The sequence below is a fragment of the Aulonocara stuartgranti genome (assembly GCF_965226115.1).
Source record: "Aulonocara stuartgranti genome assembly, chromosome: 15".
Taxonomy (NCBI): domain Eukaryota; kingdom Metazoa; phylum Chordata; class Actinopteri; order Cichliformes; family Cichlidae; genus Aulonocara; species Aulonocara stuartgranti.
The window spans coordinates 38,480,848-38,493,731 of record NC_138951.1 but is presented as its reverse complement, the minus strand read 5'-3'; the positions used below and the strand labels follow the sequence as shown (position 1 = coordinate 38,493,731).

The 12,884-nt window shown below is 39.1% G+C and overlaps 1 protein-coding gene across 2 annotated transcripts; it reads right to left on the bottom strand.

The window, feature by feature from the left end:
* Positions 1–214: 214 nt before the first annotated feature.
* On the bottom strand, positions 215–9,925 carry nmur1a (neuromedin U receptor 1a). Of its 2 annotated transcripts, XM_082505088.1 has the most exons (4): positions 9,717–9,925; positions 7,809–8,644; positions 2,618–3,556; positions 215–863 (listed from the first exon to the last, which is right to left on the bottom strand). In XM_082505088.1, the coding sequence occupies exons 3-4, from the start codon at positions 3,528–3,530 to the stop codon at positions 484–486; spliced, it is 1,293 nt and encodes a 430-aa protein (XP_082361214.1). In that variant the 5' UTR covers positions 3,531–3,556; positions 7,809–8,644; positions 9,717–9,925; the 3' UTR covers positions 215–483. The 2 variants fall into 2 exon arrangements, with proteins under 2 accessions (XP_082361214.1, XP_082361215.1); XM_082505089.1 differs by lacking the exon at positions 9,717–9,925 and having other exon boundaries at positions 8,507–8,522.
* Between the last annotated feature and the right edge of the window lie 2,959 nt (positions 9,926–12,884).

Sequence of the window (12,884 nt, the reverse complement as noted above, 5' to 3'; positions counted from 1 at the left end):
TCTGTGAGGCAGATCACGCAGCAGTCCCGCATCTCTCGCTGGAATGAGATCCGTGCCCGAAGCTCGCACAGCTTGTTCTCCAGAGACTGCATATTAGCCAGTAATAAACTGGGTAACGGTGGTCTGTAAGTGCGCCGTCTCAGTCGAACCAGAACGCCAGATCTTCTCCCTCTGCGTCGGCGTTTGCGGCCTCCAGGGCCAGAGAACAAAGCCTCCCCTCTTAAAAAAGTTTAGTGTTCATGTGGGGTGTGTGGTTTGCTGAGTTATGGGTTAAGTTTTCAAAACAGACAGCGGTCTGACAGCTTCAGCAGAGGAGTGCACTTTTTTTCTGCAACTCTTCCACTTAAGACTATTTTAGATATTTTGCTGATGCATCTGTGCAGACTGGATGTTGATGACAGCTGATGGATGCACTGGCTCAGAACAAGCAAGTCTCTCTTAATGTGTCCCCCATAACATGACATAAAATGTGTTTGTTTGTTTTTAACAAGAAAAACTGGTCTCATATTTCATTCTCACTTCTTCGTCTTCTGCCTCAACAACAGCAGCTCCGTTGCTGAGCGCCGCGTCACTCAGGGTACTGCGGAGCGTCACCCGGGTGACACTGAGCGAATGTTTTCTGGGAGTGATGGGATGTGGCCGATGGCACATGACCTCCTTGAACATTTCTCTAAAGCGTGTTGACATGAGGTTGTACAAGATCGGGTTGACTGCTGAGCTGAGATAGAAAAACACTCCGGAGGTGATGTGCACATACTGGAAGATTTCCAAGTGGGTGTCAGTCCAGTCACTGATGAAACTCCACATTAGCCGGTCAGTGTGAAATGGAGCCCAGCAGATTCCAAAAACCACAACCAAGACAACTGAAAAACAGCACGAGAGAGACAAGAACACAATGAGAGGGGATGTTTCAACATTAGTGTTTTCCTCATGCTTAACCGATGCAATATATGAGTATTTAAACCTTGATTTAGGTACCTGTGTTCATTTTTAGCCCTTTCCCAGCCAAATAACAGTCATCACTTCAAAGAACATCTCATACAAAAGACAACAAGACAACAAGAATTTTTCAAAATGCCAGACCACATTTTCCTCATCTCTAATTGTTGTTTGAACTTTAATTGTGCATTCTAATTAGTTGAGACATTATTCTGTCTGGCAGACTTGTCGACTGGATTATTGTGGCTGAAAATTACAACTAATAAAAAATGAAATGAAAAAAAAGATTTTTTTGTGTTACTTTGAAGCTAATTTCAGTTTTCTTGTGTCTTAATAGACTAACCGGCAGAGTACACGTTTTTTGAGGCATTTACATTTCCAAGGAAATTTATTCACCAAACTTGAGGATTGATTTTTATTTTAACAGAACCTGTCACATCGTTGAATAAAAAGATGTTTAAAAAAAGTGGCAATATTATAGATGCTGAAGAAAAATATGAGACACACTAATGAAAGAGGACGTAAGTTGAAAAGAGAACAGTTACCAGAAAAAAAATCTTCTGCTTTGTTTTGGCCCAACTTTTCAAAGGTCGGTTAAACTGTATCCAGAACATTCCCAGGGATTTATATCATCTCCTCAAGTGAATTCAGTGAAAATACTTCTTTTAGTGCTGCCATGTTCAGAAAAACACTCTGTTATTCCAAAGGTGTCTTGTACAGTGTGCACATCTCACCTTTGCACAGACAATGAATGAACATGAACACTTCCTGAATTTGGTTCAGTCTGTGTGACTGTACTCTAAGAGGTAAAACGGTAACTTCACATAGTTATGATCTGTTCTGAATTTTACAAAGCATATAAGATGTACATTGAGAAGAAGCTGTTAATTACAAATAAACTGACAGAACTAGCTTGTTGTATTTGGCTTGAACTATCTAGAATATTGTTTGCTTGAAAAAACAAGAAGCACACTGATGTTCATAATCACACAGTTCGACAGGTTTTTTTGCAGGCTCTGACTGCAAGTCCCCTGCTGGGTATCAAAAGCTGGAGCTGTTTCTGTTGCTTTCATCAAAAGCATTCAGTGACTTTTCTTGACAGTTGGGCACGAACTGCCTACCTTTCTTTGAGCTCCTTTGATCTCTTCCTTTCAGGCATATTGATGAAAATCTTCCAAGAATACTATGACCTGTTCAAAGTCACAACGCTTCGATATTTTGCACTTTGTTGAAGGAATATGACCTGAGAGGAGGATGACAATGACCCTAGAGGTCTTACTATCATGCAACCAAACGCTGCTTTGAAATAGAGGTCAATAAATTATGTCACATCTGAGAAAGATTGGCAATTTAACTTCACCTTCACCACTGAGTGATGCAAAAGCACACGTGAGCCATGACAAACCCTTTCGAAGCTATGTTTCTGATAGAATATAACAAAGTGACACTTGAGTTAACCCTTTCTTCTTGTTTTCCTTATTAAAAATTTTTTTTAATTGATTTATATCAGACTACAGACTTACTATCCATATGGGATGGGATTATGTGATCACACCAGCAGTGTCCCTAAAGGTAAAGTTAACTAACTCTAACTAAGCACTCAATTCTGCACAAACTACATAACAAGACTGTGAACTAGAAGGTAAAAGTTGGCACATTAGCAGATCCATATACTTACACAACATTTTAGTGACTTGCCGGCGACGTGCCTTCTGCTGCTGTGTGCGGATGTTACAGCAGCTATCTTGTCCGAAACCAGATTTTGGCTCCAGTTCCTGGTGCATCTTTTCACGCTTTAGCTGCAGCCCAATGAGCATGTAAAGAACACTGATTGTGAGCATGGGCAGAATAAAAAACAGCAAGGTGGTCATCTGGATTGTCAGGTTGTACATCCAGCGTGGTTTCACTAATGTGCACATGGCTGAGTCGGGAATCTCCACATTTATGGTTCCAGCAGGGTCTGTGGAACAACTGTGCAAGAAGACAATCCCATGCAGGCTTGTATTGGGCACAGCACACAAAACTGATACACCCCACACAGTGAGAATGACTCTCTTAGCATGAGTACGTGTCACATAATACTTTGCTCGCAGAGGGTGGACCACGGCGATGTAACGCTCTATGCTCAGTGCCGTCACGTTTAGGATGGATGCCAAGCAGACCGTCTCAAATAAGAAGGTCTTAAAGTAGCAACCTGCCGTTCCCAGAAGAAAGGGGTAGTTCTGCCACAGCTCATACAGCTCTAATGGCATGCCAAGTAGTAGCACTAACAGGTCTGACACGGCCAAGCTGAACAAGTAGTAGTTTGTTGGTGTCCACATGACTTTGTTGCGTGCAATGACGGTGCACGTCAGCACATTCCCCACAACGCCTACCAGGAAGATGATCAGATACATCAGGCAGATGGGGAGGAACACAGGTGATCGACGAGGACCCAGATATTTTTCCAGGTACCCCTCCTCTGTCAGATGTGTGAGATTATGAAAGGTCCCATTCACGGCATGAGTAATATTGGTGCACGCTTCTCCTTTAGGACAAAGCCACTCTTCGTTTTCAGTTATTAAATCAAATGAACAGTTGAAAGCTGACATCCTGCCAACTTAGCCGAGCTCACTGGCTGGAAAAAAGTAGAGGAAACCGTTATTAGCATCAATCCAGTTGAACACACAGTAGACAACACTGAATAGTGAGGATAAATAATGAGTTTCAAAATAAGTAAGGAAAGAATGAAGAACTGCGTGATAATTATTAAACTAAGAGTATTTCCTACCTCAACCCTGAACGCAGGACTATATAGCAGATAAAGAAAGTGTTACTTCTGGCACTTACCATATCACTTAATTGTCAGGTAATGTTCATCTATATGTATATGAGAATCATTACAGCACTGTGCAAAAGCTTTGAGCCACCTCCATTTCTTTATATCTAACCACCAAGGAGTTTTCCTTTTCATGTTTGCACCTGTTTCAGGAAGTAACCTCATGTTGCAAAAAAGAAAGAAAGAAAAGAAAATAAGAAAATATAAAGAAATCAGAGGTTGTGCAACAGATTATGAATTGATTACTGGATTCCTCATGTATTTGTATAGCAAGTATTATTTTTGCAAACGATTCCCTTATCAATTCCAGTCGCCCCGAATGATCTCACCACGCTCAAAAGTTTGGTTATACTTTACGAGAACGGATGACAACAGGGCAACTTGCAATACTTGAAAAGTAGATATTTCATTTAAGGGAGGAAACACTACGAATATGCAAAAGCATTTGCTCACAAAACACGTGATAACCTTAAATGAATGTCGTGTTTTTAATTCCGCTCCTTATTACAAAACCTGCCATTACTGTGCATTTAGGTGACCATGATGAGAGAGACAGAGTCTGGCTGGCTCAGATGCTGGCAGTTCTCACTGCAGTCTACCATTAGCGTCTCCTTTCAGACGAATGTCACCGAGCAGTGACTGAGTTTGTGGTCAAAGGCTTGCACCCATTTGCCACAGCAGATGCTCCGATTTTCGGTAAGTGAATGTGTTTAATTGTAGGCAGGGACATTACTGAATATTCTTGTGTAATTGCTACAGAATAATTTATGTTATACTTTGTTATTGCTACTGAAGAATATTTATTTTATTATTTTACATTTACAATTTTTTTCCTGGGGACCCCGTGACACCCCATTGAAGAGCCGTAAGCTGTGGATCTCTTAATATCTCACTGCTGGGTTTGTAAGGCCATGTTACTCCTAAATTTCTATCTTGTTCAAAGAGAAGATATAAAACAAAGTTCTAAGCTAATCGACCTTAGTGTTCTCCTTTTTTAAAAATAAGAATCAATAAGAGAATCGATAAAGAATCGAATCGTTAAACAGAATCGAAAATGGAATCGGAATCATGAAAATCTTATCCCATCTCCAACAACGATGAGGCGGCCTACATGGATGAAGTGAAGAATCTGGCATCGTGGTGCCAGGACAACCACCTCCAGCTGAACGTCAGCAAGACCAAGGAGCTGGTGGTGGACTTCAGAAGGGGTCAGCACAGAGACTACAAGCCCATTATCATCAATGGAGCTCCAGTGGAGAGGGTGCAGTCCTTCAAGTATCTTGGTGTCCACATCTCCTCAGACCTGACATGGGCTGCCCACATTCAGGTCCAGACCAAAAAGGCTAGGCAGCGCCTGTATCACCTACGACAACTGAGGAAGTTCAGGGTCTCTCCAAAGATCCTCAGGATTTTCTATACAGGCGCTGTGGAGAGCATCCTCACACAGAACATGACATCGTGGTTCGGGAACAGCTGTGTGAAGGACCAAAAAGCTCTCCAGAGAGTGATCCGTACAGCAGAACGCTGCTGCAGGATTGCTCTCCCCCCGCTTCAGGACACCTACACCAGGAGATGCCGGACTAGAGCAGCGCAGATACTGAAGGACCCGTCCCATCCTGGCAACAAACTGTTCCAACTTCTGCAATCTGGTAGAAGGTTCCGCATAACTATGGCTACCACAAGATGCTCTGCACCACGTAAAATCGTCCATTATTAAAATATAGCCATTTTAAACTTGCACTAATTTTAAAATTATTCATTATTAAACTCTGGCTGTCTTCCACAGTCTGCCCCACCTGGGCACGGCCAATGGCCTGAGCCTGGTTCTCTTACTCTTACTTGCTTATAGGGGTCATTTGATTATTTGGGTTTTCTCTGTATTACCGTAGGGTCTTTACCTTACATCATAAAGCACCTTGAGGCAACAATTGAGCCAATCAATAAAAAAATATTTATAATTTCAGACACATTTGTTTTGTCTCTAAGTCTCTATAGACAATTTCTTTTTATTACATTTTTTTTTACACCTTAAAGGTCTACATTTAAAACAACCTACCACTTCAGATAAAAAGGAAATATTTTTACCTTTACTACTCGTCAATAGGTACAGTAGCTTTGCTGGATATAAGAACAGTGATTGTGAGTTTACTGACATCTAAAAGTAAGAATTCATAGACAAGGATGAAAAGGAACAACGTTTGTGGTTTGACTGCAGATGTAGGACCTTGGAGTAACATTAGTTTCTGTCTCTTTGACTGAATATCTGCCTGGCAGCTGCAAAACATGAACCCACTTGACATTGCTATGTATAAAACTTGCAAATGGACTGATTTATTTAGTTTGGTGCCAGAACAGAATACCATATCGTTCTGGCTGACATAACACCTGCGTGTACACTGCCGTGAACAGTAGTTTTTTTTTTTTAACCTGTCCTGTCGGGCAGCTTTAGCAGGCACAATCATGATCTGAATGCCCCGTTGTGCCAGACACATTTGTTTTGTCTCTAAGTCTCTATAGACAATTTCTTTTTATTACATTTTTTAAAATTATTCAGACAAATGTATCTACTGCGTGACAATGCCAGACCTCAAGGCGGGTAGAAGAAACTTTTTAATTCAGTTTAATGGAATTAAGTTTCAATTCAATCTATCACAGCCCTGAAATGTATCAAATTAAACTGATGTGCATTAAACTGAATTAAACAATAGATAATACAATATAGTTAATACAAGCCTGAACTGTTTTAAACAGAGTTGCATTAAAGGAATTCAACTTTACAGAAGATGCTAAATAGGTGTAGAAAGCAATGATGAACTATGGAAGTAACATGTATTGCCCTAAAATGAGTAAGAATCGCTTTCTGAAAGATTGTATATTTGATCACATGTTGGCCACTTATAGAAATCACTGAGGAAAATGGAAAAGCATCCTTTTTTTGAATGTTAATTGATCATTGTTTGAGGCCAGTGAGCAATGCAATCAATTATCTAGTCTGCAGCTGTTAACACAACACCACAATCCATATGTTACCCAGAAGCTTTTTCCAGTTGTCAGAGCTTTTGTCCCTGAAGTAGAGACCATACTTTTCACTTTTCTGCTATGATTTAATAAATAATCAAAATCGTGAGTCCGAATCATGTCAGTGGACAAAAATAACCTGTTTCAGCAAAGTCTCCATGACACCGTCTCTTATGAAAGTCAAAAATGTCATATCTTGATGGGTTGGAGTGTTTTTTCACAAGCTTTAAAACTGCATGAAGTCAGTACAGGATTGCAGGAATTATACAAATGCCAAACAGGGAACTTTAATGTCTGACTGTAAGTCAGACTTTAATAACAGTGCACACTTTTCAATTTATTTGGGGGCACGGAGAACACAGACAAAAAAAGAGAACACAGAACATATCTCCTTTTTCTGTATTTTTTTCTGTATCTTGCAATATTCATGATTTATTTTTATACCTCACTGCTTTTATCATTTTTGACACATCACATTTTCATTCATTCAACACGTTCTTTGTTCTAAACAAGTCAAATCATGTAATAGTCTGTAATGGAGTTAATGCCACAAGAAAAAGACCTGCGAGTGTTTGAACCTCATTCATCTACTTTACAATATGTAAAGACGTAATAACTGATTGATTGGTAAATTAACAGCTGATGCACCAAGATATAAAAAAGCCAGAAATGCATTGTTTTGGATTCAATAAAAACTTGTATGTGACACTTGTAAAAGAACCTATGAGCTGAAAGAAATCGAATCTCTTCCTTTTCAAGTAAATATTGACTTGATCACATGTAGCGTATAATAATTTGGGAGAATTAAGAGAGAGATCTGCAATCCTCAGTAAAGCGCTGTTACTGTGTAAACAAAGGTAATTAAAAAGTAGTAGTTTAATGAACTGGTTGATTACACAATGACACCCGAGATTTATTTTAGTCTGAACGATGAAGTGCCTCCTATATCAGATAGTGAATAAAAATTACAGTGATTTACTGCAGCTCTGCACTGGAGCATCTCTAGCTTTTTACTGGATATAAATGCTCTTACCTCCAGTGTGTCCCTGTGTTGTTATTCCTTTGCGTAAACTCAGGTTGAAGCCTTAAGTCTGAACAATGTGCGGCTCTTTCACTCCACTCTCCTCCTGGTCTGTCGCACTCTCCTCCAGCCTCACTTGCAGTTACACACATACATACATATTGCGCGCACACACACGCTCTCCCCTTTTCTGTCATCCTTCCTGCACGTCAGACTCTCAGACATGAATGTTCAAACACAGGCAGATATTTAAAACAACATTTATAGTTCTTTCCATTGCAAACACTTAAATTCGAATGACTATGATGATATTAAAGTAGGAATACGAGCTGCGCTCCCTTCACTCAGAACCCCCTTAAGGTTGAGGATAAAAACCCTTGCAGATACTCAGCTTTCAGTTTTAATTCAGTAGACTGTAAAACATACTTTCACACAATTCCATGTGTAGCTGGTAATTTTCCTTAAACCTCGTTGTTAGAGTGGCGTAGCAGTGGTTTTCAAAGAGAAAGTATCAGTCGGAAATTAGTTAGCTTTTGTTCATCTCCTCCACAGCTTGGTGGACATATTAATATGTGACTAAACAGGTTGCCTACACTAAGCTGTTTTTGTATGTTTGAAGTGTATTCCTCATCTTCAGTTTTTGCAAACACAGTTTTATGGATAAATATTTAAGCAAAATTAATGTACAAGGCCCAAACGGACTGTATTACCTGAATTTGGCTTCTAGTCACTTTGTCTTCTAATGCTGCTTAGAACCACGTCTAACGAGCCAAACATAGCTCTCTCAAAGTCCTGTGTTGCCTGGTTACACATTGTATATATTGCAATTTCACTATGGACCTGCAGACCTGCACAGAAAACAAATAACAACTTTTGTTTTAAACAGACACATTTTTCATGTCTCCCAACAACTCAGGCACCAATCAGCGGTCTTCAGATAAAGAGCCCGCAGTATCCCCAAAGACGACACAACAGGAGATGAGCGTGATCAGAAGCATGCTTCTTGTTTTCTTTGACGTTCCCAATGGTGCTGAGTGAAACTGTCTCCCAGGGTCAGACTGTCAATGTAGAGTTATAACATAATCTTGTTGAGGTGTCTGAGGGAGAACATTCCCTCACTGACAACTTGAACTGTGGTTCACCCCAATACATTCTATTTGTTTATTGTTGTTTTTATCTTGAGAAAAAGTCAAACTGAATTTCATTCAATCCATTGAAATCTTTTTGTTTTTTCTTCACACTAAAACAAGCGTAGTTACCATCTGGCATAATTGCCATGTTTCTGCTGCAAAGTGAATATTAATTTAAAAGCTCTCCCTTTGTGTGTGTTCTGCCCTGGTGTATAATCAATACTTAAATGTGCCAATATCTGGGACTGTTTCAGGGCACTGTGCAGCTGGGGGAATTGTTGAAGGTCCAGTACTGTGGGTGGAGGTGAAGTGTATGCACACCTAACCTTTCATATGCACCAAGCATATAATCAAAACCATAGTTAGCTCCCACCGTGATCACCCTCTAATTTTGCTGGTTGACTGGTTTTTCTGAATGGGAGATAAAGAGGATGCACATTCACAACAGGTGGTTAACGCTACGTGTGCTGTGCTGGATTCTGGTAGCTGACTGATCCTGGTGAAAACGATTTATCTATATATTCCTAATTTACCATTGTGTGGACAAATTTGCATCCCACTTTTTAAAATATATATATTTTAAACAGGAAATATAGGGAGACATAAATATATGGAGAAAGTTGACACCCTGACCAACAATAGTCCTTCATGTTTGGCATTCATGCCTTATTGAATTAACATAAGTTGAAGAGGTTTGCGTAAAGCTCTTATTTGTGACTATCTAAAGTGACCACACTCACTGGAAATTAAATGCTGGGCCAAGTACGATAAGCACTATGTTCGGACTTACTCAAGCTTGTTTGTGCTTGTTTCTTTAAACAGTCCAAAGATATTTAAAGGTTTCAGATTTTGCACCAAAACTTCTGTAAACTACAAAATACAGGACCTAACATTCCAACAAAGCACCCTAAATCTCCTCTGCAGCCTCAGTAAAGCAACATTTAAGCGACGCATGACGCCGCTCTCAGTCCGCTGCTGGTGGGAGAGTCCCCAGCTGACCGTCCCAAGAGTCCCGTATGTTGGAAAATAGGACACAGGAAGGGAGGGCGCTAACTGGTGAGCGCCAGCTGAACTTTCAAAATAAGAGCGTGTTCTCTCTCTCTCTCTCTCTCTACACACACACACGCACACATATACATATGTGCTTATAGCAATTTTCATATTGCTTTCAAATAATGTGCTGATGGCCCATATAGGCACATAAGTGTATTCATACCGTAATCTGTCATATTTTTCAAAATGCATTTCAGCACGTTTCTGTATGGTTGTTCATTGCTCAGCCCTGTGATTATTGAGTCTGGCACTGGCCAAATTAAAAAAAAATTGACTTATTTAAATCTGAAATTGACATCATGCACATACTAACTACACATAGTAACTTCCTGGAGTTGTCTTACATCAGCTTGAATTTTTACATATATTTTATATACATTATATTCTTGTTATTTCATATTTTAAAAAACAAGCACTTTTTAGATTTTGTTGTATAGCAAAGTTTGTGTGTGTGTGTGTGTGTTTTCTTCTTTTTTTTATGTAACCAAATTATTAAATATGACCTTTTCCAGAACTACTCATGCTGCAGTTACAGTTTATTTTCTTACTTTTGATGCATCCGAGTAAGAACTGGCTACAGTGGCGACATAAAGTCTAACACTTCACTGTTTATTGCAATAATCTGAGACATGACACTTTCAAGTCTAATTAACGATATGTTTGGATTTTTACTCTTACTGTTTGCTTCTTCCAATTTGAAGGTTGTTTTGACCTAAACCAGGATGCACCTGTGGTTTCTTGTAAATGGTGGTGAAATACTGATAGCACTTTCATTATTATTTACCCATGTTAATAGGTTTTGGGTTGTTTTTTTTGTTTTTTTGTTTTTTGTATATTTTGCACTGATTCAAACGATACCTAAATAAGTGTCAAAGACAAGAGTAGACACTGCTGGAGCAGCTGAAAGAAGGATTGGAGTTTTTTTTTCTTTGTTGAATAGTCATGCATGCGGTCATTTGAGTCATGAGTCATTGGTGACAATGAATAAGGTATTTCCCATGTATGATGATAAAGTGTACCAAGTCTCAGAGGAAGGACACAGGACACATATATAATCTTCAGATAGTGTGAGAAATGTGAAACACAGATATATGACATGTGTGTTGTAAATATACACATGCCATATATCTGTATTTCACATTCCCATGAGACCAATCACATTTCCTTATCTGTCCAATAGTACTTTTTCAATTAGAAATGTTAAATGTTGCACTAAGATCAAACAGTACTATGGTAGTCAGTTTGCCTGAGTCTGGATTCAGGCAAATATCATTTAATATCTTTACAAGAGCAGTTTGTGTGTGGTGATACTGATGAAAACTGAATAGCTAAAAAGCTGAATGACCAGGTTTAAAACAGCAGGTAACTGCATCATGATTGTTAAATTGTTCCATTTTATAAAAGTAAAATAGCAGGAACTTAGCAAACATGGAAAATAAGCTTTTCTCTCTTCTAATAATATCATGTGACTTTACTCGTGTCAGTTTTATTTCATGAGCATCTGAAACCACTAAAACTTGTATGACTTACAGGCTTGAAAACGCTCTTTTGTTTTCATCAGGGGAGCAGCTTTGTCACCTGCTTCACCTTAGAAAACGCTTCAAAGAACGGAGCCAGATTCAAAGTGACAATGAAAAGATGTCACTGAATCCCATGACATACCTCAATTACTTCTGCTCAGTGCATTCATAGAACCTCTGCAGCATCCTGCATGTTTTTAATGCGGTTTTCCACTTTATCCATTTATCTCCTGCTGCTTTGTCTCACACTGTGTATTATAGCTGTGAAGCCCTTAATGTGAATCTCGAACTGCATGCTGATTCTCACCATAATCTTTTGCAGTATAGTATCACGTTTACTAAGCTTTTTTATGCAACATTTTTTCAATTGAATTTGATTATTAGCTCTCATAGGCACTGTTCTAGAGATGGCATGTAAAGGAAAGTTGGGAAAACACACAGTATGCGGGGTTGCATTTAGATGATATCCAGCTGTTTGAAAAAGAGTATGTTCTTTACTTTTTGGAGTTAAGTGGTTAGTTCCTGAAAAGTGTAAGTGTAAGATTAATCTAAAGTGGGGAGTAACTGGGCAGATGAAAACATCTGGATCAGTAAAATGACACAATAATATCGTCACTCAACTCAAGATGCTAATGCCAATAAAAACAGCTGTGTGGCAGGCACATTGTAGACCCAAACACAGAACTTGGAAAGCAAGCATAAAAAAACTGTTTTAATGCAGATTGCTCACCAAAGCACAAAGCACACAGCTACAGTAAGTGGGACAACGCAACAAAGGACAGGGGAAGACACAGGTAATAGTGAACAGGTGGGGAACACAGCTGCAGACACAACTGAGTCAACACATAAAGAGACACTATCTTAAACAGGAAGAGGGAAACATGATTAACATGACACAAAAAGGCTATTTTCTAGGCACACTTTAGGCCCTCTAAGACCCCGCTGAGCATTGTTTAGTCACCTCAGACTACTTGAGTAGTGTAGTTAACCATCTCCACCCCTTTATGTATTCTTCTTCTGACACCTGCTTCCAGCAGGATAACCATCATGCCATTAAGCTGCATGATGCTATCATGTCAGTATGAACCAAACTCTTCCAAGTCCCTCTGTATTTATTTGAGAAATGCAGAAATGATTATCTGGAAGGCAGTTTTAACTCGTGACCATATAATTAAAGAACTTTTTAGAAGTATTTGTTCAATCATTTGCAAAAACAGTTGGGACCAAAAATATTTAATTTCCAATCCACTGGAAATTAAATATGCTAATTTAGACTGATGAAACATTTCAGCCTCTGATTAATTAAAACACAAGGCTGAGGCAACATAATTTCATGTGAAAGATTCCATTTCACTGAGCGATAAATCAGATAGGGCTCTTTGAAT

Excerpts from the sequence above, each read along its gene's own strand:
- nmur1a (XM_082505088.1), bottom strand. The coding sequence starts at position 3,530 with ATGTCAGCTTTCAACTGTTCATTTGATTTAATAACTGAAAACGAAGAG. Across the intron at positions 864-2,617 it reads GCAAGTCACTAAAATGTTGT|TTGTCTTGGTTGTGGTTTTT; the intron begins GTAAGTATATGG and ends GCTGTTTTTCAG.